Source organism: Pollicipes pollicipes, unplaced genomic scaffold (genome assembly GCF_011947565.3).
Source record: "Pollicipes pollicipes isolate AB1234 unplaced genomic scaffold, Ppol_2.1 Scaffold_5724;HRSCAF=6776_pilon_pilon_pilon, whole genome shotgun sequence".
Taxonomy (NCBI): domain Eukaryota; kingdom Metazoa; phylum Arthropoda; class Thecostraca; order Pollicipedomorpha; family Pollicipedidae; genus Pollicipes; species Pollicipes pollicipes.
In genome coordinates this window covers 27,929,373-27,956,248 of record NW_023596746.1, presented here as the reverse complement: position 1 = coordinate 27,956,248, position 26,876 = coordinate 27,929,373, and the positions used below count along the sequence as shown (strand labels likewise).

Below are 26,876 nucleotides of genomic sequence, written 5' to 3'. Positions count from 1 at the left end.
GCATGAGAGGTTTCTTGGCTGTAGCGACTGTTGGGATTGCTACACGTCAGGCTTTTTGTTTGGAGCGCCGAATGCTTGGGCTGCTTTCAACCAGCTACACTTCTTCGTCGTGGCTCGACAACGAACCGCAACTCCACCTATGCTGTTCGGTCTAATGGCTTCCTTTGCCGGAAGCGGCCAGTGGCAGTTCCCACTGTGGGCAAAACAGCTCCCATACATACCATGTGAGCCCCAGTCCGCGGGAATTCTGTCATGAATGACCTTGCGATGTGATGCACGTACCAACCGATTATGGTGCTAGCCGTGATATTAGGCGGTGATGCTGCGCTGCGCACGCTTTGGCAAGACCTTTCAAGCATCCCTTGACCACATTTTCACGCTGCGCCAGCGTGCCCGCTTTATTTGTTGACCTTCTGTAGCCTCTCCCAGCATTCTCTCGAGTTAAACTGATTGCAGACATTGCTGCCTGCTTACCGTCATATTTTCACATGTAATCCACAGCGGCATCGCATTCGAAATCACTTGGTCGGGTGACGGGGCGGCGCCGCTGCTTTGTAATCGGGTCTGGACACGGCGCGCGCGCACGCCCCCGGCGACTGCATCGCCGCACAACAGGCGTGCTGGAATCGGCCGCAACCGCTGTTTGTTCGGCCGGGAATCCGGGCCCGGCGAGTTCCCTGCTGCGAAGCACCGGGCCGCCGTCGCCGGGGAATGTTACGGTTCGGCCGGAACAGGTCCTTCGAGACTCTGAAATGCGGCCCTTGGTGGCAAAAGCCATCCTCCGGCCACGTTTGCCAAATAAATTTGATGTTTGATTTTCCTCATTTGATTTCCTCAATTCCTCACTTGATGGCTCGCCGCTGACGCTGCGCTCATCAAGACCTGAGCTATGAAGCATCGTGCGAGGCGCTTACATGCCGACTGTTGAGCCGCGATGGGCTAGGCGCCGGGGCGGGAGAGGGCACCAAATAGCCCCTCGCAGCAAGCACGCTCTCGTCCCCATATCGTTGCCGCCTCTTCGTCGGTGTTGGGGACCTCTGATCGGGACCCTGCCCTGACGCGACCCGCCCCTCGCCGTTGCAGAGCCTGCGTGCGGCGCCGGCGGCGGACACGCTGGACCCCGCGTGCCTGCTGGACACCATCCACGACCACTTCAGCCAGCTGCACGGCCAGCTGCAGTTGCGCCAGGCGGCGCTGTCGGCACAGCTGCTCGCCGCCGCCGAGTCCCAGCGCGCCCACGTCCGCCAGCTGGTGAGTCCGCGGCGCACGGCTGCAGAGTCGGCGCCGCGGCCGTGTCCGTGTCTGGGCTGAGGATTCCGCGACCTGACGTGTGGATGTTGGCCACGTCTGGGAACCCAGGAGGACCCTAGGAGGTCTACACCAGGCCTGACCGGTGGCCAGGTATCAATAGGCTCATCAACGCGTATGGAAGCTCTCGGACGTGGTCTTGTTCTTCTTACTAGTTCCGCAGCACCCGACAACCTCTGCTGAATCGGATGCGTTGCTATCACACCGCGTTTACGGTGAGCTCAAGGCTGCAGAAAGGCGCTCCGTGGACAAAGAGTAGGCAGTGCAGACTGTTGACAGTGCATGGCAGTTGACATTCCTTCTCGGAATGCGAAACTGCACACCAGATTAAAGCGGACATGTTTTGCTCTAAGATACGCCGATTTGGGGTGCAGCATTGTGTTTCTTCACTCGCTTGGAGACCTTAGAAGTTCTTTGTGAAGCTGCGCCGTGTCGCCGGTTGCCGTAGAGTCGGCTAACGTCAGCTGCACACGCGGCACAGCCCAGTCTAATGTGGCGGCGCATTTGACAGCGGCGCGCCTGTTCTGAATGTTTGAGCGCTGGTCGTCCTGCCGGTGCCGGGGCCTGGCGAGCGGCATTTCTGGTGTGACCGCGCCGGTGTGTCCTGCCTCCCTGCCGCTTTCGGGCGGTCGAACCGGCCGGCTCTCACACCGAGATCGGCCCGAGCCGCCGGTTCTCACAGTCGGACAGCCTGGTGCTCTCACACCGAGATCGGCCAGAGCCGCCGGTTCTCACAGTCGAACAGCCGGCGAACAGCTGGTTGAAGTCCGGACAGAGTCTGTGTCTCGTTTGTTCTGCTGGAACGTGAGTCGTCGTGGTGTCCGTCGAGTCCGACGGTCATGCCGGACAGGGATGCGGTCGCGGCGGGGTGTCGCTCGTCGACAGGCCGCCGGCGCCTGGGGCCGCCGCCGCGTTGCGAGCGGAACCGCAAGTCCGGAGCTCGCTCCGGGCTCCGGGCTCGCTCGCTGCCAAGGATCACCGGGGATGAGTCGTGGTTCGCCTTGGCGAGGATTTGGCCGCGGCGATCAGCGGCCGCGAGCGCGGCAGGCGTTCGTCACCTCCGGCTCGCAACCGGACGGCCGTCGCAAAGTTCACGGCTGACGCGCGAGCGCGGGGCGTGTTTGTTCCTACGTTGGCGGGCGTATTACGGTGGTCGCGCCGCCGCCGCCGCAAGCCACCGGATCGTGACGCGGCGTGCATCACGAATTTGGAATGTAAAAGTCACGAAAACCGCGCATTGGACGCGGTCACCCCCGAACCTCGGCTGAACCGGTGATTAGCCGGCGGCCCCCGGCGGCGGTGCGTGCTGCGCGGCGTGGACGCACACGTCGCCTGACCCAGATTGACCCAGGGTCGCGGGCTCGTTCAGTGCGCCGCGCGCGAGCGGTGGTCGGCCGGCACCACTGGCAGGACATCGAGGCGGCTCGGCCGAGCTGGGGACAGCATGGCGAAGTGGCGGCTCAGCCGAATTGGAGACGGCCTGGCGGAGTGGCGGCTCGGCCGCGCTGGGGACGGCACGGCGGAGTGGTGGCTCCGCCGGGACCGGCCCTCCCCCCCCCCCCCCCCCCTGTCTGCGGTTGATTGGCCTGGTGCCCCTGATGGAGATGTGTAGGTGCAGCGACGCTGTCCAGACGCGGCACCATCGGGCCGCCGCTGGGCCCGCTTGCTGCACTTGTTTGAGGGCTGTCGCAAGCTCCGAATACAGATATTGCACCAGTGAAAATTTTTCATTTCATACTGTATGCTTACGTGGTATTTCCTTTGTCATTTTGGGAATGTTTGTAATCTTAAACTGTCTCCTTTTTCCCCGACGCGAAGATTGTGGTTTTAAATAGGGTTGCTTTAATCCCAGAGACTGCCGAACAATGAAAGATGGGCTGTTTTGCCTTTCGTGTTCAGTTAGGCCTCTGCAAAAGCATGACCTTAAGTACTACCTTGTTCCGAAATACACCCATAATGTAGTTTCTTCCGTAGGTCCGATGTGAAAGCTTAAGCGTTGCCGACTTTTTGAGTTTGTGTAGAGCAAATTCTGGGCGAAAAGGGCGCAACGACAATCAGGGAAGATATGGTATCTGCCCGTAGCTTTAACCAATAGATTTCGAATGGTCTCTATCTCGGTTATGGGATGAAGAGGGCGGAATTATATTTGCGGAACACTGCAGCGGGGTCTGACCTGCTGTCATTCCTCTTCGTTCTTCTCTCTTATATCGTTGCGGTTATTCCTGTGTTTGTCTCGTGTGCTACGCTGTGCGCTGTTCAGGATTGCTGATAATTGTCTCATAACATATTTTCTGCTGTGTCATCTTTGATGCAAGGGTCAAAACCAAACAGCTTAGGTACGCATTTGCCGGAATGCGAATAACGCTGGATTATGGTCGTACGTTGTCATTAAATGCGAGTTTGGGTGAGCCATTGTTTAAATGGTAATGCTAATCAGCTTACGGTGCTATACGACGTCATTGCCGCTGCATACAGTAATGTGCGTTATGTCATAGCATGGCATATTTTCTGGCATGAAACATGTATATTTCAAGTTGCGCGCGTTTGCTGCATGTGGAAAGAATACACGCACTGATGAGATGTTTGCGACGACAGATCTGCACTAACCATTCTGCTTGGAATGACGTGCGCTTGGTTAAATATGCGAATTGTTTTTGTCGCTCTCGAGATGGGCTTATGTGATAGTGCTCACTATTTGTTCCCTTTGTGAGCAATCAAGCTGTCATCTATGAAGTTATCACTCGTTTGCATTTGGTCAAATCGCCCCATGAAAAACTTGCTGTGATGTGCCTTCCTTTACCTTGGAATGAGAAGGGACACCATGCAAATCTCTTGGCATGCGCTGCCCACTGTGGAAAGAAAAGACTTTGCTGCAAACGTCATTGACGTGGTCCTTTTTCCCTTCGGACGACGTTTTGAGCTGCTTGTCGCCTGTCCTTTTCCTCTTATGCCGGCAGCGACCGCAATGGTCGCGGCAGACATAAGCCGAGCCGTTATCTGTCAGGCGTTGTGCCTCCGCAGAATCACTCTATCGCTCAGTCCGCTGTTCGTCACCACCAGTGCGGCCACCTTCCGAGCTGGCGCGTCGACCGCCTGTGCGTTTGTCGACCTCTTCCAACTTTGCATTTATAAAACGATGGTGCCCGAGCGCCACGGGTCGGACGCGATGTGGCTGACCGATGGCTGACCGCTCCGATGGATGACTGATGGCTGGCCACTCCGATGGCTGACCGACGGCTGACCGATGGCGTACCGTTCCGATGGGTGACCGATGGCAGGCCGCTCCGATGGCTGATCTATGGCTGACTGTTGCGATGGCTGACCGATGGCTGACCGATGGCTGACTGGTGGAGGACCGCTCGCTGGTCGCTGAGGTGGAGACGGACGCCAAAGGGGTTACCTCGAGCGGTTGGCAGGTGGACTGGTGTCACGTCGGTGATCCGTGGTGGGCTAACATCCTGAGAATCCCTTAACGGAACACGATGGCGGATCTCATGTCCGTGGTTTGTGGCGGCGAGCAGGGCGGCGATCCACGTTCGTGATCCTTGGCGACCAATACAAGGGCTCATGATGATAAGGGCCCATGCCTGAACCTTTGTCCATGCCTGAGCTCCCGGGCGGCTAGCGTGAGGGCTGGTGCACGCCTGAGATCTCTGGCGAGCTGGTGTGAAGGTTGGTACCTGTGCGGATCACCTGACCTGGACGCCGACGCCGGTCGTGACGACCAGCGAGCCTCGGCAGCCGTGTCAGTCCGGGCGCGTGGTGACGGCGGCGGCGGCGGCGGCGACCGGGCCGCGAGAGCTGGCGTGACCGGCCGGCGCCCTGATGTCATCGTCCGGCTATGTATGCCCGGCTCACGGCCGGGTGCGGCTGCACTGGGAGATCGTCGCGTCCGCTCGGGCGTGCACGTGGGATGAAGACGGACGCCGGCACCGGACCGGCTCTCCCGCAGCAGACACCCCGAGCGGGTGTGGAGGGCAGACGCCGTGCACGAGTGGCTGAGGCGCCGGTGTGCAAGGCATGAGCATGTGCACGGAGATGTTATGCTTTCTGCACGTTTTTCCACTCTCTGGTACGTCACAGATGTTCCTTTGGCGGTGGCGTTTGTGAAGAACTACAGTTACGTTGGCATGTGCAAAATTAGTATTTTCCCCCGCCTGTTGTCATGGTCAGGTCGGAAGAGAGGTTGTCATAGCCGCCCTTCACCTGAAATATCGTCATCAGGCAATTGTCCTATCGATATATGGCGAAGATGGTCCGTAAATATACCATCCGTGACAAGTAGGCAAGCTTCGCTTCTGCCGTACCGCGATACAGTGGCTGTCCTCGCACCAGCTGGTGTTGTGCAACACAGCGGGTGTGTAAGCCAGGCTATGTATGGACGTCTAACGCAGTCAAGGCCATCTTCGCCATAGTTTGTTAAGCTTTCCTCCGATAATCCGTCAAGCTTCTGATTTGTATGTATGCATCTGTGTTCGTAGGCTAATTTGCATTTGCTGAGAACGTCGCGCCGCTATGCGGGGGTCATTCCTACGCGCGTTGAACGTACGCCCAATGCTGCGTATTGGGAAAGCCTCGAAGTTCGTGCTGTGAACCCGCATGGCGTGAGCCGTGGATTGGCGCCGGTGTCGAGCCACTTACCTAAACTTCTCCGCCAAAGAAGTTCATTGACCTGGCTGAAAACAGTTGGTATGCTCTGCTGGCCATTCAGTACGCTTGAAAGAGCAGGTGCGTTGAACGAGATGTAAAGCCGGTCTACGCGCTGGATTGTAAATGAAATTACCATCGAATGGTTCTAAGGACATCTTCAATCATGCCTTTGATTTGTGTACTCACAATCATTATGGCAACCTGTTATGCTTGGCAAACGTCCTGACTAAATGCTGCCCGATTTTCGGCACCGTGGTAATGTATGTGTGTCTGGCTTGGTGCTGACATTCTATCACATGCATAACAGACCGGTCCGTGGTGCCCCCTTTTAGACTTCAAATTGGCTTCCAATAAGCTCGCGGGAGGCTTTCTCCAAGCACCAACACACGTCAGCACCTTCACTTCACTTCACTGTTGCGTGTTTGTCCACTGAATGACATCGCATACCATCCCAAATGCAGAAGGATGTGCTGTGTACGGGCCGACGGAGAGTGCACGGCGTCTCCAGTCCGTCCGTATACTATTGGGCTGTTCTGAGCGCACGCTGGCGCTTTTTAATAGCCACTCAGGCCGCAGCGGCCAATCCATCAAGTCGACGAACAGGCCAACAGCCCCGGGCGGTTCCTGGCCCACGGTCATGGCGCGGCTTAGTACCGCTAGTGCCGGTAATGGTGTAATGCATTATTCAGCGCGCGTACTATGTCACTAGGCCAGAACTGAGGGCTCCGTTGTGACTGAGATGATCAGCACCGGACCGCCGCTGCCGACGGGCGCTCGAACGTGTCCCGCGTCGTGTGGCGTTCTCAGCGGGCAGCCGCCCCTGCCTCCTCCGGGCTCTTCGTCCTCGCTGCGGGGTGGGAGACGCCTCCTCCTACGCGCGCTGCTCAGTCGTGCCCGGCAGCCCCCGTGCCCCCCTCACCGGTCGCCAGACGGCCGGCGGCGACGGCGGCGCGGTCTCGGTCGGTCGGTCAGCCGTGCCCCGAGCTCACCCCTCACCCCTCAGCCCCTCACCCACCGCCGCCGCTGCCGCCGGCGGCCGGGACGGCTCGCGATGCGCCGATGTCGCAAGACGCGCGGGCGCGGCTTTACGAGCGGCCGACCGTGTCGACATGGCCGGCCGCCGACCCGGGTCGCGCCGGAAGGTCGCCGCTGGCCGCTGGCCGCTGGCTCCCGCGCCGGCCGCGTGGGCGGCGACGGACCCGCGCCGCGGTGCGTTCTCGCTGGCGCGTGTGTGTCCGCAGGGTCTGGGAGCGGGGCCTGTCGGCGGCTATCTGCTGGCCGTCGCCTCCATCGACTTGAGAGACTGCGGTGTTCATGAACTTCGCAGCTGGATGTCTTGGTTGGAGTGCTTCAATGGCGGATGGCGCAACGCGAAGCAATTGGATACATGTTGCACGTCACGTGCACCACGTCGCTTACAGACGCATTGTTGTTTGTCGCTTGCGCCTGATTTCAGCGCGAACGTCGGTTGACATCAAAGGTGGCCCGCTTGGTATTGATGGTCGCCGTCAACACGTGGCAGCGGCAGGCCAGATGGCACGTTGCACAAGAGGATGCCGGAACGTTGGCGTCGCGTCACGCTGGACTGGGCCGCTGCCGGCGACGCCATCGCCCCTGATATACCGGACGGGGTGGCAGAATTAGTGTGGTGACAGACTTAAACAGCGCGGGGAGACGCACTAGGGCGCTGGACCAGTCCGCCAGGCCGCCATGCTGGGTGTGGGAGTGGGGTGTTGCAGCTCTGGTGGCCTATGGGGTGTAAGAGTCGGTCGCTGGACTGGCATGCCGAAGCGGCGTGCTCCACTGGAGTGCCGTACTACTGTGCCGTGCCGGCACCCGGCGCTGCACCGTCGGACGGAGCTGGCCTTTCCGCGGGACATTCAGGACCGCCCGGCGCGCGTCAGGTGCCGCCGCCCGTACCAGTGTCGACGGCCGGCCCGACGGCGGCGCGCCAGTCATCGCCGCCGAGCGCCGTCGGTGCAGCGGCGCCACCCGCGCTGGTCTGCTCCGGCCGGTTACGTCTCCAACGCGTCGTGTAATCCCATTTATCGCCGCATTCCTGTCGGCGGTCTGAGCGGGAATGTGGGCGGTCAGACGCACGGGCTTGGTAGGCGGCGTGGTTCAAGGCTTCGATGAGCTGATTTTAAGAACTTTTCCGGCGTCGAGATATCGGCGTAGGCGGTTTTTATGGATATGATTAAGCGGCTTGTGAGAACAGCTTCCGAGGTATGGAATTCCCATACCTTTGTTGCTGGGCTTGCAATGATGTCGTCGGACAACGGCGTGCGTATTTATTTTCACGACATCGTGTCTTCGCGAATGCTGCACGGTCGCTGCAAGTGACGCTTGCCAATACATCTTCCGAAGTTATTCGGTTTATCACCGATGGTCGGCATGCGACGTAACGAAGAAAGAACTCGATAAAAACAGCCTCGTTACCGTGCCTCGCCGTCTGCCATCCGTCACGTCAGATTTGGAACATTGCTCCGTGAAGTGAGCGAAATCTTTCGGCCGCTTTCCCGGATAACAGAGTGCTGGCCGGCCGGCGATTCGTCCCCCGGGCAATCCTGTCATCGCGGAGCGCGGCTAAGGCTTCAGATGTTTGTTCGGCAAGGCCCGATGGCTAGATGTTTGGGTGCGGCTGTGCTGCCGACGCAACTGCTCGGCTGGCGACGGGTGGGTGGTGGATGGTGCCCGCCGCGCTCCATCAGGCGGCCCGGGCCCGTTGTGCACCGGACGCGGATGGCCGGGCCCCGCTGCCGAGTCGGCGCAGAGCCCAGCCGATGCTGGACTGCCCCCGGGAGGGTGATGGCGCTGGAGAGCAGCGACGCGACGGCGATATGGAAGTAGCATCAAATGATGTTTAGGTTTCGGTTAGTCAAAATTATAGCTGAGTTGGAACCCATTGGGTGTGCAAAAATGCTTCCTGGAGGTGTAGTCCAGAGGGCTGCGTTTTTTTGCGAACAAAACACATCAGTTGTCATAACGCCGATATTTTTACCAAAACGCAACATTTATCATTACTTGCTTCGCATTTGCGTCTAGTCCTTGGCAGCTACGAAAGGGCGTGGGTAGTGTTTCGGAACATTTGTCAAATTGGTACTCACACTCACCTGTATGACGATTTTCCCACGCCAGCCCTGAACAAATTTATGTTTTCATGGATAAGGCAGTAATTTTGGCCTTATTCCTCGGAGAAAAACCGGGAAATTGGAGATATAGATGGTTTGATATTTCGGCAGCATGCTTTTATCGAAACAATAGCAGAAGTGAATCATTATGTTTTATACACACACACACACACACACACATATATATACATATATATATATATATATATATATATATATATCCACTTCTGCTAATGTTTTCATTAAGACATGTTACCAAAATATCAGCCTATCTATGTCTCCATTCTCCCGTTTTTTCTCCGAGCAATATGGCCGTTACTGCCGTCCTATATATATGAAAAATGTTCCTCCCAAATGCGCTGAACAACACGTAAAATTTTGTTTTACATGATCACAGTTTTCTGCGGTTATAGCGTACACTGCGTTAAGATGCGGCTTTCGCGTCGGCAACCGTTGAGGATTCGAACTAGCGGCCTTCGGTCACGTGACTGCGACTGGGTTGCTGCACCGCTTTCACCACGAAGAAAGAGTGGCCAGATGGTCTGTCCGGTGAAGCTTTGTGATCGACACGGGAAGGGTGGTGCCGATTAGTGTTCGTGTTTGTCAGATGTTGCCGTCCGGCGCGTGTGAAGCGTGCGCGTCCGTGTGTTTCCGCCAGGACAGGTGCTGTGTGACGCTCATGCCGGCCCGAGGTCGCCTCGAGGCTGTCTGCGTCACAGTGTGCCGGCGAGCCTGCTCCCGCGGGGCCGCCGTTGGCCGAGGTGCTCACCTCCCGCTCCCGCCGCCGCCGCCCGACTGTATGGTGGGTCCGCTGCTGTATTGCGCCCGCGCAGCGCTCGGCCCTGGTTTGCTATCTCCCCGGAGACGGCGCACTCGACGGCGCTGGCGAGGCGTCTCCGTGGCGACGGAGTGGCCTCGTCGCTGACGGCGTAGTGATGGCGGTCTCCGAACGGGCGGGGCGTCTCCGGGTATCTCAGGGCGTTTCCATGGCGACTCTCGCTGACGGCGCAGTGTGGTGGGAGACTGCCTGTTCGACGGAGAGCCGCCGCCGGCCTCAGCATCGGCACCGACATAACGGGTCGGTCTCTGTGGGTCCCGGTGTCATGCGCGACTCATTGGTAGGACCGACCTGCCGCAGCTTAGGAGACCTCGGAAGTCAGTGGGAGACTGAAGTCGCGGAGCGGCACCGCACACCGGGGACTTTACGAGCAGGGCCGGTAAGGCCGCGGTCCTCCTCTTGAGACGGACACCAGTTAATGGGCCCAAGGCGCGGCACGTCTGTTTGACCGTCATCAATTCCCGCGCGACGCGCGAGGGTGGGGAGGGGAAGGAGTGGATGGGGAGGGGTTCGATGGGTCAGTCGGTGCAGCAGATCGCAGCCCCGAGCCAATGCATACACAATGTGCGCGCGGCGTGCTGGTGGGCGGCGGCCCCGTTAGGATGATGCGTAGCTCGTCACGATAGCGCGGGCTCCGGTCAAGAGCAGCCTGGCGCTGGCTCTGCAGTGTGCCCGCGGCGGTTTGCGGTGTTCTTCAGGCTGCACCATTCGCCTTTCGTGCCGGCGCGGCGAGGTTGCGCTCAGACTACCTGTTGGGGCACTCCACTAGCCTGTCGTGACAGAACCCACTTCACACACGCAGCCTTCAGCAGCCGTCACTCGTCTCACCTTTCGCCGACGGTGTGGTAGCTGCACGTTGTAGCCGCCTGGCGTGTTGTGGTCGTCAGACGCTAGCAGCTGTCGGTGGCCGGCCATCCGCCTTACACCGCCACGTCTAATGATGTATGTGGCCTTGCCACATTACACATTAACATGTTTGCTACAGGAATGGTGCGTACAAAAACGACCCAAGGTTCTCTTGATGAGGAACTTTGCTGCTAAATCACTAGCAGTTATTAACCGATAGTCATATATCATTGGCACACAAGGTACTAATCTCTCTGTGAATGCAACCTCCCTGACCCTAAGTTATGTTAGCTAGCCTGGTAGTGGTAACTGTAAATGCCAGCTAACTGGTGGTAACTGTAAATGCTAGCCTGGTACTGGTAACTGTAGATGTTAGCCGGGTAGTGGTGACCAGTTTCACACTAATCTTGTGTGGGGATTGTTTAAATTGAAGAGTGCATGACTGACTATGGCGGTGTAGCAATGCTCGATAGCCCTCCCCGTAGAAAAATACGGGAAAGCATGACCTGAGGTCAGGTAAGTGAACCTGAACAGGTGATTTCGGTAGCGGGAGGGGTACAGAGGAGGGGTACAGTGAGGGGAGGGGTACAGAGACGCATGTATTCCCCTAGGTCCCAAGCGGTCCTGTGGGCCACCAGACCGCCGATGAATCGCCCGAATTGAAGCGAATTGAGGGCCCGAAGGCCCGAAGTACTAGCCGGAGGTCGTAGTAGGGGTCCCAGCCCCGCGGTACGGGCTCTCGAAGGCCTGTCAGAACACCCTTTTGGCACTGTTGGAAGCCCTGAGTAGATGAGAAACTCCATGTCGGTCAGCCCCCTCCAGTACCGAACCGTCGGCCCTGTGTCGGTCTACGGCCAAGGGCCCAATTCCCTGGGAGGAGCGAGGTCAAGGCCCGCAATGTACATTGATCGGGCCCATGTTTCGGCCAGCGAGGCCCACACATTGTCACACAGTCCCACGGTACCTAGGAGGAAGTCCTGTGTTGAAAAGAGGTGGGGGAGGGGGGCAGGGGCAATGTTCGAGGGGGTCGATGGGTCCTTCGCGGCCGACGATCAAGGGCCCGATTGGAAAGCCGAAAGGCCCGATTTGCTGGCTGTGGGTCGTATTAAGAACTCCTACCTGTTGGGCCGTGACCTCAGTTAGAGGGCCTCTTACAACTATAGGGGACTCCTGGGATGATGCGGATCCCCATTTCGGCGGAACCGAACAGTCGGCTCCGTACCGGCCTGAACCCCGGGGGGGGGGGGGGAGGGGGCAACGGTGTAGTTTCCTATTCAGTTTGGAGACTGATGCCCCCAACTTTAAAAAGAGCGGGCCAGATCAAGGGAAAACCCGCTTGTTTCCAAATTTAACTGTAGGTTTCATAATGTTCTACGATCCTCCCCTCCGCCAGCTCGCTTTGCGAAACTACGCTCTGGGATTCCATCTCCTATTCTTCCCAAGCAGAGACGAGGCCGGGGCGTCCCATTTGCATTGGCAATGACCCGTGCACCAATGAGGAGTCCTGTGCCTGTCATGGGCCCGCAGTGTCTAACAGGGGGCCCGAGTCGGCCAGGGGAGCATTTGCTGAAAACGGACAGGGGCTTGACCCCAAATGTCAATGGTCTCTGGATTTTTTTCAGGGCCCTCTGGAAATGAAAAGCGATATGAGAGCCTAGGATAAGACCATAATGAGGCAATGCAAAGGCCCTGTGTCAATCAGGGCCTCCATACGGCACGGCGGCCCTCCATCCCATGTCAGCCAATGGCCCGTTAAGTCGAACCGGATTTTTTGTGCCAATTATGGGACCTCCTGCGGTGATAATGGGTCCTCTGGCGTCACCGATAGCTTCTGCATCTGTTTGGGGCTAACTGGCAGGTTCAGAGGGCCTCCCGTGTCAGGAGGAGGACCACTGTATGATATACATCTAAAGGATCCCGGACGTGCCTGTGCACCCTGCTCCTATTGTGCCAGAACGGCAGCCGGAAAGCATCCTGCACTGAGACGAAATTACACTTCAGCTCCCGGTCGGGAACGATAATGTGCCCCCTGGCATGCTCTTGAAGGGGCCCCTTGCCCGGAACAAATTTAGAGGCATCATCAGTGTCAGTAGAATGTGTGCAACTGAGTTTAAAAAAATACGCAAGGCCATTCCATGTTTGCATGATAACGTTCATCGAGAATACAAAATGGGCTTGTGAGACTAGTTACATACATCTGCGCGCTATCAATCCTAAGAGCCGGAGCAGCCATGGCCGTGGTTACAGTTCTCTTAAAATCAAACGGCATTGGCCGCTGCAGAAAACACCCGGCGCCGGGCGCCGAGTGCCTGTGAACGACCCCCGTGAAATAATTCTCCAAAAGTCTGTGGAAACCGATTCATTCCGTTCAAAAGTTAGAATGTGACGTTTATTTCTGTATGATTTTGAGGTTTTCCTTTGAACAGATTAGCAGTTACAGCAACACGAAAAAGAGATTTTATCTAACACGTCCAGTTACATCAACAGATTCCAGGACCAGCTCGGTACGCTGTACATTCTAACCTGTTCATATTATCAGTTTTAAGTCGCATAGGTGCAATATACGCCAGGACGACTTCTCAACGTACGAATTGATGTCCTAGTGTTCAAAGGCACTTATTTGTGATACCCATCACTTTCGTCTGCCCCCTGGCCGCCGACTTGTGCTAGCCGCAGGGCCGGCGCCGCGGCCTATGGAGACTGCATCGCTGGTTGCAAATGTTCGAAACTATGTTACATCTTTGCATTCTCTAATCGATTCTGACTGACGGTCGAACATTCCCATGGTAAACACAATATGGATAACCATTTTAAGGGTTAGAGTCAGCCATGTTTATGTACATTTTTTACCCCATTTCGATCTACACTCAACGCTCACGGATTCCTCATTGTCTCATTTATATGGAAATACATTACCTGGAAAAATATGGCAAACCCACTGAGTTATATCGGTTTAGAAAGGGTTTACTTAACCATTGTAAAACGAATAGCGGCGGCGGCTTATTTCACGCAGTTATGTAAATTCCGCTCGCTTCGGTTCGTTGACTTCAAAATATTAACGATTGCGAAAAAAACGCCGATGGCCCATTGCCTGATCCACATTTTTGCGTGTTGAGCATTTGTAGTTGAGCTTAATCATGATTACGAACGAAATTCCGATGACACAGTGTCATCATTAAGTTCACGTTTTTGTGTGGCGGGCATTTGTAGCTGCAGCGAACGGGTCAATGAAAGACATTTCTTAGTTTCATTAGTGAGGGTGTGTAGTAAACCGCCAGAGTGCGGAAAATCCTGGTAAGCTCTCCGCTACAATGGCCATTTCACAACTGTCAGTGGGCTTAAACTCTATGCGCTGAACTCGGCTGCGGCGGCCTGGACCTGGGCAGCCTGCGGTCTGTGACTCATCGCTGAGTTTTATCAATGCATGCCTCTGCCGGCGTTACCCGGCGGTAGCGGCTGAGGTATCGCTCCCAGCATGCCTCTGCCGGCGTTACCCGGCGGTAGCGACTGAGGTATCGCTCCCAGCGTGCTTCTGCCGGTGTTAGCCGGCGGTGACGGCTGGGGTATCGCTCCCAGCATGCCTCTGCCGGTGCTAGCCGGTGGTAGCGGCCGAGGCATCACTCCCAGCATGCCTCTGCCGGCGTTACCCGGCGGTGACGGCTGGGGTATCGCTGCCAGCATGCCTCTGCCGGTGTTAGCCGGCGGTAGCGGCCGAGGCATCACTCCCAGCATGCCTCTGCCGGCGTTACCCGGCGGTGACGGCTGGGGTATCGCTGCCAGCATGCCTCTGCCGGCGTTACCCGGCGGTGACGGCTGGGGTATCGCTGCCAGCATGCCTCTGCCGGCGTTACCCGGCGGTAACGGCTTGGGTATCGCTCCCAGAGCTCTGTCACTGTGGAGTACAGGCCGGTCCCGGCGCCTGACTTGGGCTCCAGGAACTGCGGGGTTGTGCAGGCATTAGGCACGGGAGCGGCAGTGATGTCGGCGGAAGCGGTTCTCCATTCCGCAGGCTGGGGCGTATTTACTTGCTGAATACATGAGCTGCTTGTCATTTTTGTAATTCACTATGCATGTGTTTGCAGTTGTTCGGCATTCACGAGCAAATTCTGTTTTCAGGAATGCAACTGAACTTTCTTGGCATCTGCTTAGTAAGGTCTAGTCCCGACCTTTTGATAGGACGGTTTGATGGGATCAGCGTTCACGCGAAGTGGCGTTTGTTGCTTGAGCCCTGTCCCCGCCATCCGATCGTGAGTACCGGGCTAGCGGCAGAATATTGCTGTAAAATCTTAACTTACCGCCATGTCCGACACGGTCCATCCCGGTATTGTCACCTGACCTTTTGGCGCAGCCGCTACCTCCGGTTGCAGACCAGGGGCAAATGGCGATTAAGGTCGGGGGCAAATGGCGGGCGCATGAAACGACTCGGATTACCTCTCCATGGGTGGGCGAATCGTTGGCAGGCTGGCTAACTGTTGGAGCTGGGACGGACACTATTGCGCCTGCCTAGGCGCACTCTTCGTCGATGCACTCCTGGCGAGGTCACGCTTGAGCTCGAAGGATCGCCTGGAGTTGCGTCATGATGTGACATCACTGATTCAACGAAGTCAACAGCCTCTCGCGCTAAAAATCTCAGAAACCTCAAACGCCACGAGACACGCTGGCTACGTGTCCGTCAATCACATTACGTGTCCATGCACCTAAATTATTTTCAAAAAAAACCGTTGTCCAAGCGCCAATCGGGTTGCTGACGTCAGCGCCCGTGAGCCGGTGACGTGATCGACCGGTGGCGCGCGCCCGCGTGCCCGACCAGTGCCGCCCACGCCAGCGATGATCAGCGGCTGTCTAGCCAGACGCTGCCGGTCGCCGCCGCCGGTCACAGGCCGGCGCGGCGGGCGGAGCACCGGGAGCAGCGCCCGCGGGGACACGCTGCTGGCACGCTGCTGGCGCGCCCGGCGGGGGCCCAGGCGGCCGCGGCAGGCGAGGAGTCTTGCTACTTTTGGGCTTTGGGCTGCAGTAGTGGTTAGCTGCGTGCGGTTTTGTCGATGGAACCTGCAACGTGTTTGGTGTTATGGGTTGATTATCTCGTGTATGCCCTCTAGTGGTATTGGTTGATTGTCTCGTATGTGCTGCCGATGAGCTTCAAACACGCTACCAATTATATGCATGATACGCTATTGATGCGCCTGCTGTTAATGGCGCCGTGTTGGTAAATCAGGGCCGATACGGTACACTTTCCAGAATGCGGATACATTTGGTCTTAATTTCACGTTCAGGGCATTATTGTTTTGTGTTGTTTTTATTTTTTAGTTGTGTCTCGTAAAAACCGTTCTCACACAGTCTCCTAAAGTGAGAAAGAGGTACAATTTTTATGCAGTAAGCAACTTCCAAGCTTTTTTAGTTCTGTCGTATATAATAAGGGATATCTATGTATTTCTAAGCTCATAACATTCTGCTTTTACTGTGACGCACTAAATGAGCAGTTATTCTTTACGTCAGCAAGTATCCGTGTGATTTCATAAACGCAGCTGAGTTGGTCATAGAGTAAAAAATTCACTCGAAAACTGAAAGAAAATACAAAGATGCCCTGCCTGGTCAAAAATCAGCGATAATGATCATACAGGAGCCGGCGCATGGCCATGCAGGAGCGGAGGAACAGAACATTTAGATCGAGAATAAAACGGCTGTGGAAATTGCTGAGGAATGAAGCGATGCCAACATGTCAAGGGCGGACGTTGTACGTTGGACGGACATGAATGAAAACCCATTGAAACATGAGCGACATGAAACAACTCCTGAATGACGACACCTTTATGACACTTAGCGATATTTCTGGAAATCGCCTGCATCCGAGACTCCCCGATGAAAAAGAAGACATCATTGCCATGGCAACGAGCGCATATATCGCCTTTGAAATCGTGTCCGCCTCCGCCAAAGGCCAAGGGCTTCGGTTTTTCACGATTTCCTTCGAAGGCGCATGGCCAAGGTTATGAAACCAGTGTAGGAAGTGCAGATGGTTGCGCAGAGATTACTTCGGCCGGTCAGCAGTGAGGAATAACTGCTCTTTACAAAATCGAGTGCTGGGAATGGTTCTCGGCGTTGACATATTGTTCGTGACCTTCCCTTGGCGTTATGGCATACAATCTTGAAACCCTGCACGGACAGGCACTGGATCAGCTCGTGTAGTTTCCAAGATGCCTTAAAACTCCGCTGAGGTGCTTACGTTAAGAACCTACTTACACAAATTAGCCTCCCTGCAGCATGCAAATTTGCTTTGTGCCTGATACTTGCGTAAGAAGCGTATTGTTGCGATCATAGTGCAGGCGACCCTGATGAAAGGTGCTTGATTGTCGGCGGTTTGCCCCGCTCTTGACCCAACTTCAGGCCTTCCATGACGCTGACTGCAATGAAAGCTGGATAATCAGGTCATTCTGTGCGGAGTGACGTTGATCCTGTCGGATGATCTGACAGCGGCATCATGTGTCAGATCTGACTGGGATGTGATATCTAATCCTTCGTTAGGACGTAGGTAGGATTTTTCGACCGCCGAGACAGACATGCTTGGCCTCTGGCATCACCTCTCAACGCTTCTGTGCCGGCACGTCCAGAGCCTAGCGTACATACATCATCTCCGTGACCGTTGTGCGGCCCACTCACGGGGCCCGGCGAAAGCAGGGGAGTCTTCAGAAGGTCGACCGTACCGTTTATCGATGTCCGGAGCCCACGGTGGACGCTCCGAGCCGCGCGCCCGCCCGATGAAGTCAACAACAGCGCCCAGACGTGATATCTGTTTTCCACATAGCTGACAGGCGGCCGCACGTGACTCCGTAATCCGCCCCTGTGTGCCGTGTGTCCGCCGCTGGAGCGCGACGCGCACTGTGACGTCGCGTGCGCCGCCGCTCCTGCCGAGCGGGCCATTAATCGTCCCCCTGTCCGCCGCGCGCACTTCTGAGCCAGCGCGTGTCCGCGGGCCTCGGCTTGTGGGACGCGGCCGCGCTGCCCTTTGGCGACGGTCTGTCGGGACGCGATCTCGGGGAAGAGCTTCTCAAGGCCTGCTGGCGCTGAACCACGCGGCAGCGCGCCGAAGGCAGGCCGGCGCCGGGTCGCCGTTGGAGGTGGCGCGTGCTGGCGCCGGCGGCCTGCGACCTCACCGGAGCGGCGCCGGCTTCCGGCGGGGGCGCCGTCGTCGGACCCTCGCGGCGTCGCTGCGGACTTTGTCGAGCCGCAGGCCCCGCGGCGGCGGCGGCGGCGGCGGCGGCGGCAGCGGCGGCGGCGGCGGCGGCGGCGCGTGGTCTGCTGTGGCGGTTCGATATCGCGGGGCCGGATGCGGGCGGAGCGGGTCCGGTGCAGACTGGTCTGTGTTCCGCTGATGGTCTATGGCACGGCAGGACAGGGCACGAGGCACGGGATCGCGGCAGGCACGGTCGGTAGACCCCGCCGACTCATTGGCACTGACATCTGCATGCATTCGCTGAATCTCTCCACATCATAGTGTTATAAGTTGATAGTCAAGTGCGATAATACAGGATAGACAAGCCGACACAAACAGGCTTATCAGGCAAAGGAAAAAAACAGGACGTACACATTCAGTCACGGCAGCCTGCAACGGCTCGCCGGACGTAGCCAACCTCTGCGAGCCGGTATGGTGTTCGGTCAGTACAGTCTTTAAGCGGCTTAGTCCTATGGCGGAGAACTCGGATGGTAGCCTGTTATAGACATCAGGGCCGCTGGAGCACACTAGCGTGCGTTTAGGCGTTTGTTGTCGCTCGTGGTCGCTGAAACTGACCGCGGCAGCGTATGCTGTGTTCGTGATGAGCAGTTTGAACTGGTCTGCAGTGCCCGGTGGCTGGTCAGCTCGCAGAGCACCTCTAACAAGGTGCAGTCCGAAAACGGTGGTGCAAAACGGTGGTGCAAACCCATCTGCTACCCATGTAGCCACCTCAAATGTTTCATATCTGCGGATGTGTGGTCGCATCCTCGTTGCCACGAAAGACACGCGCACTCAGGCTAATGAGGTTTTGTATGCGTTTTGTCCGCACTCAGTCATGTGTAGCGCGTACGGATGTGCAGCACGGAATGTTAGAAACCACCAGCGATGAGTTGGGTGAGTTAACGATCGGGCTGAGTTGATGTCAGACGAGAGAACGTCAGACGGTAAGCTATGTTTGGCGTGTGAGGGAGCTTAAAGTATTGCGGTACATTTACCCGTTAACTGGTCATTATGTGAGTCAAACGTTAAGTACCTGTCCAAGGTTTTGCTCTCAGAAAGGACTGAGTCACCAGATATGACATGGACGTTCGGGAATCGTTGAAACATTCTCGAGAGCCAAATACAATCGGTCCTGTTTTTGCCGCGGTCATTTTCATGCTATCTGAAAACGATGGCATTGCTAGCCAAGACCGTCTCCAGCTGAACTTAATGGCGGTCACGTCTTCATAATAAAGTGGCAAGCCATTTGAGAGGATGAAAAAACAGCAGCGGCCTTGCAGACATGCCCTGATAAACTCCGACACTGTTGGGAGGCGCGGAGGAGCCGGCGCGCTCCGACCGCTGCGGGCGATCACGAGCTGGCCGGACCCGCCGCTGCCGTCGGCCGCTGCCGTCGGCTATCCGCGGGGATCTCGGTGAAGCTCTCCGTGAGGATCCGGCTTGCCGGCGTCCAGTGGCTCAGCTCTTGTCGTCGCCGCACAGTGCTTGTGGCGTCTTCGGTACCGCTGCCTCGCCGCAGCCGTGCGCCTTCATGGACTCGTCCCCTCCGGTCAGGCCATCGCTACATGACTGTGCCCCCACCGTGGCACCCTGACGTTTGTCGGCTGGCTCGCCACTCGCCATTTTACATAATGGGCTTACGAATTCCCAGTACCGAGTGTCTATATCAGTAAGGTTTAGGCTAGGCTATTTGACTTAGTCTGCAGTGAGAGGATCCGTATGCTTGAGTCATGGATGACGATAACGCTGCTGGACAGGCAGGTAATGCCGTTAAATTTGTCGTAAGCAAATGCGTAAATTTCCAGCCGCGACAGTGCATTAGTTTATACATGTCATTTGTACAGGCTCCGATTTCTTGATGACGAGACCCATTATAAAATTGTCATCAATTCGCGTACTTACATGAAGCCCAGCCCAGGAAGCCCAGCCTTCCTTCAGGAGGCTGCTCTCATAACTCGTCGACTGGCGTGTGTGAGCCGGCGCGCCGCAGACTGCTCGCGTGAGCGCCCTTATCCCCAGCGCCGCGCCCGCTCACGCTCGGCACCGTCGGCTCAGTAACCCTGGCGCCTGTCAAAGCTCCGGCGAGTTAATGCACATGCCGGTCAGGTAATGACAGTCCGTCACGAGCGGTTTTGAATGCTGACGCGCTCGGCCGCAGATGGGACAAGCACGAGGAAGCGTCGGTCCTTGTTCGCGGCTTGAGGTCACCTCGCTGACGATGACGTGTGGCATCTGGGCACTGCGCGCTGCTCGCCGAGTACCGAATGATGTAACCCATCGGGGTGGCGTCTGCGGACTGCGAAGTGAATGGACGTCGTCCCTGCCGTTGCGCGGGAGCCTTGGCATATATTCACGGAAAGCTTGGTGTATGTAAGGTGCACGGACCTTGCGATGCGCTCAGCTGGAAGCTCCCGAAGTCACGGACGGCGCAGGGTGCGTGACGTTTTTACGCCTCCCGGATGTCGCGTGCTGCTGCTTCCAGCGCTAGCGCTTCATGAGTCTCGCAGCAATGCCGCCCGAGGCAGAGCACGGGCCTCTCGGCATGTGCCTAGGCACGTGCTGGCCCCGGCGGCATGCAAGGCGGCCCCGTCAGCCGGGACCCGCCGGTCGTCGACGGTGCGGAGGTTGCGCTCGCCTGCGAGCCTACCTCGGCCCGCTCCAGGGCCGCTGCGTGCGGGGATGACGCACACACACATGCCAGGCCGCACCTTCGCCTTCCGGTGCCGCCGGCCGCCGTCGGGTCGACTCGAGGCCGAGTACCAGCTCCTCAGACTCTGTTGAAGCGCCGAGGGCAGCACGTTGGACTGCGGATCATGGGACCTGGCTTCAAGCGCTGAGACTGGTCTGGTGTTACAATGACTCGCCGTGACACCCTGGGTGACGGATGTGACGAGAGGGATCCAGCGGTGGCCAGTGTCCATACATAGTGCAAGGATCGGAGTTCCTATTATGCCAACGGCACCCGAGGAGTCCCCGGGCCGTCGTATTGACATCAAGGTTAGCTCCTGGCGTGTTCTCAAGAGCGGGAGGAGGCAAATGTTAATAGCGGTCTCCGATCGTAACGCGGACAGGAGCCTCCTGAGAGCTGAAGCTCAGTCCGGCTCGGGTCGAGTGTCTCGCGCCGTCGGGAACGTCGACGGAGCAAGGAGGCCCCGACAGGAACGTCGGATGTGAGGATGGATGGAAGGATGTGAGGAGGAAGGATGTGAGGACGACGCGCGCCCGCGGCGTGCCGGGAGCTCAGGGGACCGGTGTGAGCGGCGATCCGGCCGCCCCACCGCCGCTTGGTGGGAGCGGCGAGCAGGCGGCCTCACCGCCGCGGGTCGGCGAAACGCGGCAGGGCTCTTCTGAGACGCCTTTGGAGTGATTCCGTGCGTTGGACTGATCAAGATGAGCTGTGCCGTAACGCGCTGCGTGTTCAGGCGGCGGAATGTTGCCGACACCCTCATGGCTGTTGCCTTCAACTTGCGCATCGCAGAAGCATCGTTTTGTGTTGCATTCGTGGGAATGTCGTTTTCCCGCCAATGACGTATGCATTGTGTAATGGGGGTATGGTCAGTTAAAACGCAGCAAAATGCTTGGTACCCAAGTGCTTCAAGATAATTTCTCATCGTCTATTGCATCCTGTGCACCACTTGCCTACCTCTGCTCGGAAAAGCTATGTTTTTCCCACCCGTCGGTTGGTTCTATTTGCTATCCTGTTCGGATCGTGGGAGTATTCCAGACAATAGAATTCAGGGTCGAGTCCGCGCAGTTCTCGCCGACAATAATGTACCAATGCAATGCCGTTCCATGTTAAGTCATTAGGGAAAATCACAAGAGAGGCACCAGGATTCAAGACATTCATATTTGTTGGTGTGCTCGCGTGCTTCTGTTACGCTCTGCTGAGATGAAGATAGAGTGGGCGCATGCTGATATGATATCAGGTGACAGATGTGTTATAGCTGCTGCCAGTGATCTATAAATAGTTGTCGTAACCTTCACTGCTTGTTGGATGCTTCACTTCACTGCTTCATGGATGCGAAACGGTATCAGAAATGAAAGCGAACACGAGAAATGTGACTAAAGCTGCCGTGACCTCCGGCAGGGAGACGGGCTTAGCCATTCGTTCTTGAAGGCCTTCATTCGACGTGTGCTGTGTATTTCAAGATTTTGACTTGTTATGTACACTTTTTGTGTGGTCGGGAAATGTCTAATCGTCGCGATTCGTCACCTAATGGTGATTCTTCAGTACAATGGCATGATGATTTTTATGGTAGGCAGCTTATGGCCTGAAGTTCTCGATGCCGGATGCAACGCGATTATCAGGCATTTGTTAATTGCCCAGACCGTGGGTTTACTGCAATCAAAACAATCTTGCATTTCAAACACCGTCTTATCGCATCGCTACCGAGCGCAGCAGGCACTTTCGGCTCGAAGTCCCCGTTAATGAGGACGACAAATTTGGCCTTGAGACGCTGGGACCCGCACTCATGGAAGTGAGACTGTGATGTTTCGAGCCAGCCCCGCCGGCTGGTGCCGCTGGCGCTGCGTGGGACCGCGATACCGCCGTGAGACCGCCGGGCCCGAGGCGCTGTACAGGGAGCCTCCGGTCGCCCGGTGCCCCGCAGCCGGACATGGCCGAGGCGGCGCTCCGCACTGGCGACGGGGCGGCGTAGGGTCCGCCGCGCGGTCCCTGGTCCCGGTCCGCCTCTGTCGTCAGCCGTCGGCGGTGCTGAGTCCTGCGGCGGACGCCGGCTCCGGCGCGGCGTCGGCGTCGGCGCGGTAGCTCAGCCGACCCCGGCGGCGTCGAAGCCCTCGGAGGCCGGCGCGGCGGGCCGCTGACGCGCCGCACTACGTCACACTGTGCCCTGCTGACCGGACGTGGAGCGGTCGCCGCCCGGACCGCCGTCGTGGCACAGGTGTTAACCGGGACGTCAGCGGCCGCGGCCGCAGCTCTGCACGGATGTCGTGTCGGAGTTTTGCGGCCGGCCGTGTTCTCGGATGGCTCTGAGAGTCGCCGTGACGAGATGCTTACGCCGGCGGAAGTCGCAGGGGAGTCGGGCTCGGCTTGTGCGCCTTTTGGCCGCAGTGTCGGGGCCTGACCTGGCCGGGCCTGCCTGCCTGCCCGCCCTGTTCGTGCCCCGCGTGCGTTCCGCCCCTGGGGGTCGAATCGCCGAGCACATCTGGCGGCACGGGAACGGGCCTCACGGCAATGCTCCCCCCCCCCCCCTCCCCTCCCCGCCGGCAGCCAAGGAAGGAAGTCCGCCGCTTACTCTGGTGCTTTGTTTTGCGCATTTACTTGTAGATTGTGCATTGAACGGCTGTGCGTTGCCTGCATTCAGTGCAAATTAGGATCGCTGCTAAGATTAATGCTGAGGGCGCCCAGCGGGTGAGCTGTAAAACGTACGTACTTTTCGGGGGGGGGGGGGGTGCAAGCGATAAGTTGGGGTTCCTAAGCTGTAAAGGGAGACATCGCTGGCCGCCGGGAGACGCAATTGCCCCCAACGTCCCTGGCCCTGATCACTGATTCGCTTACGTCCTGGTGCAAATGCTGTCATGATTAATACGCCGATAAGCATTTAGTCAGAACCACGCATGTGGACCCAGCAGTATCTTATGTGCCGCATGTCCTCGTGTCGCACAATCCATGGCTGCGTCGCAGGACCGGGGCCGGCCCCGTCTTCGAGTGCACGCGTGCGGCGGCGGCGGCGGCGGCGTTCCAATCGGCCGCTCCCGTCGGCTGGCGGGCCGCGCCGTGTCCGGCACGTGACGCGCCGGGCCCGGTCGGCCGGCGTCCCGCCGACCGGGGCAGGGAGGAAGGGCGAGTGCCGGGTCAAGGGCACTCGGGGTCGGGCCGTCCGGTTGCAAAACGAGGCTCGCTTGCCGCTGTGTGCTTTGTGTGGGGGGGGGGGGGGGGGCTGGGGAGGGGAAAGGGCGCGAGCTAACTGCGGAGAGGCCGCAGCTGCGTCGTGGCCATCGTGGTTTAGGTTGTCAGAAACGGTCCTGCTGTTCGGTGATGGCATTCCCATGGTCATTTTTTGTGTGTTGGTGTGTGTTTGGGGGGGTCATGACCAGAATTTTGTCTTCTACTGCTCCTGCTGCTTTGATTTATGAGTTGCGTGTTTTATGATCTGTAAAGCCTCACTTAGCGCGACAGTGTAGCTTTTTTTACTGGTCAGACATTTTCAGAACAGATGTCAGTGTTTCAAGTACGCTTGCACAGGTGTCCTAGCCTGGATGAAAGTGATAGTCCCTTATTTAGCCAGCTCTGTGTTTTGGCCATACGTGGGATTAGCACAGCCAAGCGAGCGTCGCAGACTGGCGATCCGTCCGACGGGTGCGTGTGGACAGGGAGTCTGAGATCCGAGAGTCTGAAATCCGGGAGTCTGAGATCCGACGCTCGTCGGAGAGATGCTTCTCGGGATCATGGGGCTCGCTCCCGCCGTACGGCATCACTGCAGAAGCGTAACGCTGAGACGACCAGCTCCAGCGCGTGCGGCTTACGTGGTGGGTTCGCTCCTGTCCAAAGCCTCAGGGCATTAGATCCGTATACAGACCTATGTTCGCTCAAGATCCACATGGAAATAGGTCGTGACTGACAGCCCGTCATTGAACTTGAATGCATGCGAGAAACCCAGGAGTAAGCCGCAACGTGGAACTGTTCGTTTCGACATGCAAGCGCGCGGGAAAGGCGCGGTTAGATCTGTCTAGATAGCATCGAGAGCTTGAGGGTAGAGTGTGAAATGGGGCGGGTGAATCAGGATGATGGTGGTCTGGTAATGCGCACCCTTCGGTACACAGCCGGCGTCGCCCTGGCTCCGTGCGGATCCTGGGCAGCGAGATTAGTCTGGTCGGCGGGAATTATGGGCAAACCAGTGGTTGGCATGACCTGTGGTGTGTGGACATGAATACCGGTAATGTTGCTGATACGGCTAGAGAGTGTCCCGTTGGTATGATTGTACAACACAGATAATGTGGTATTCTGCAAGCTTTTGGTGCTCAGCCAGTAACACTGCCCGGGGGGGGGGGGGCGTTTGACACGTGGGGGTATACCCTCACACCACTGCGAATCACGCCCTCGGGTGGACAGCTGTCTAGCCGCGGGGCACCAGCAGCGTGCTCCTCGAGTATATGCGGTATCGCTCATCAATATTGCTGGTATTTGCGTCATGCTCGGCAAGTTCTCGTTTGGGCTAACGTGTCGCGCATGGTAAAGTGCAGTGCGCATGCGGGCTCCCTGCCGGGTGAGGCCGTCTACGTGAGTGTGACAGCTGGTGTAGTTCATGTCGAGGAGGTACAGTCAGGTGGCACGCAACTAGGTGGTTACACCAGGCGGCGCTCCATTTGACTCGACTAGGTACCACCTTAGGCACCAATCCCGTGGTAGGGTCAAAATTCCGCGGTTTTTAGTAGTTATGTCACCATGAGGAAACGTATCTTAAGAAAAACTAAGGTGTGATGACTATGATGATTTGGGGTTTTAGGGCGCATCGACTGTTGTAGGTCATGCAGCGCTCATGTTAAGGTGTGAAATAACTCATGGGGCATATCCTACATGTTTAACTGGACAATATTTTTTGTGCGGATCTGATGTCGTCGTTTCTGGTGGATTTCGGGCGCCTATTGCAGCGGTCATTTGACGTCCCATTCGATCCTGATCTCTTCAGCCAGAGCTCCACCCGGGGGCACGCGCCGGCCGGCAGCGGCGACATCGCTGCGTGGCGCACGCCAGTTTCGGCTTTGGGGGTCTGAGCTGCTCTGTGGTCTCTCTGGAGCCGCGCCACGCGCCCGACGCTGTCAGCGTCGAGGTCACGTGGCTGCGTCGCAGTGAGCTGGCTTTGTAGGATCTACGCCGCTGGTGCGCACGCGGCCATCACTGTGCGCGAGCCGATCATGCTCGGTTTGCCGCCGGTCCTGGCACGTCGGCAGAGTGGCTGCTAATCGACGTTCGAATCGAGTGACGCTAATGGAGAAAAAGCAGGCTTCTGCTTCTGTACGGAGGCTGCTGCCCAGTCGCTCAGTTGGGCTTGGCATCGATGGTTGCAAACCCGGGAGGATGCGAAGTAGGGCTGTGTTATGGCGATTCGACGTGCTCCAAACTGGTTTAATGTCGTCTTTTGGATGACGAACATAATTTTTTCTCGGAAAATTAAAGGGAGTGTTCCGGTCCACCCCTGACGTGGTGAGCACCTGAGATATTGCCACGTTTGCGCATTATCTTCGGCTGCAACCCTATGATCGAACACACTTTGTAATGAAGGCGACGGTTCTTAGCTCGCGTTCTATTTCACCCTTGCTAAGGTCGAAACTTCGCCGAATTAGTACAGCGTGTAGGGAAAACTTCTGACAAAATATCATTTTCATTGGAAAAGTATGCTGCCATTGTTTGTGTATTTTCTACAACAGCAGTGTTAAAGGCCCGACTACTCCTTTCAAGGGAGCAACCACTGGGTTTTCTGCGCCTTGTAATTATGACATGACAGTTTTATCGCGATCTAAATTTGCACACACGCGGTTTTAAAGTGGGGAATACATGCGACACAAACTCAGCGTATCACTGTTGAGGGAAACGTGTGCCGCAAGACAGTGAGAAAAGTCGCTGCCAGTTCCAGGCGCGCGCGTCTCTTGCCGTGCTGCTGGCATCCTCGGCAGTCGGCACTGTCTGAAGGTGCCCCCTCTCCCCGACGACAGTGACACTCTATGGGGTGCCCTCCCCGGCGACAGTCGACACTCTCTGGAGGACCCCCTGGCGACAGTCGCACATACATCGTCCGCCGCCGGCCGGCCGTGGCCTGGCGTCTGGCCGGAGCGGACAGCTGCGGTGCCGTGCCGACCCGGCGCCGTCTGCCGGGCCGGGCGGGCGTGACACGGCGACCCCGTGCTCCGACCGGTGGCCCCCCGCAGTCGGCCGTCC

At 57.4% G+C, this 26,876-nt stretch overlaps 1 protein-coding gene across 1 annotated transcript in view; it reads left to right on the top strand.

Moving 5' to 3' along the window:
• LOC119102901 (uncharacterized) overlaps positions 1–26,876 on the top strand; it is a 150,188-nt gene that overhangs the window by 88,388 nt on the left and 34,924 nt on the right. The window contains exon 8 of the mRNA XM_037226350.1: positions 1,084–1,251. Coding sequence (XP_037082245.1) covers positions 1,084–1,251 — 168 coding nt within the window. The remainder of the gene's footprint in view (positions 1–1,083; positions 1,252–26,876) is intronic.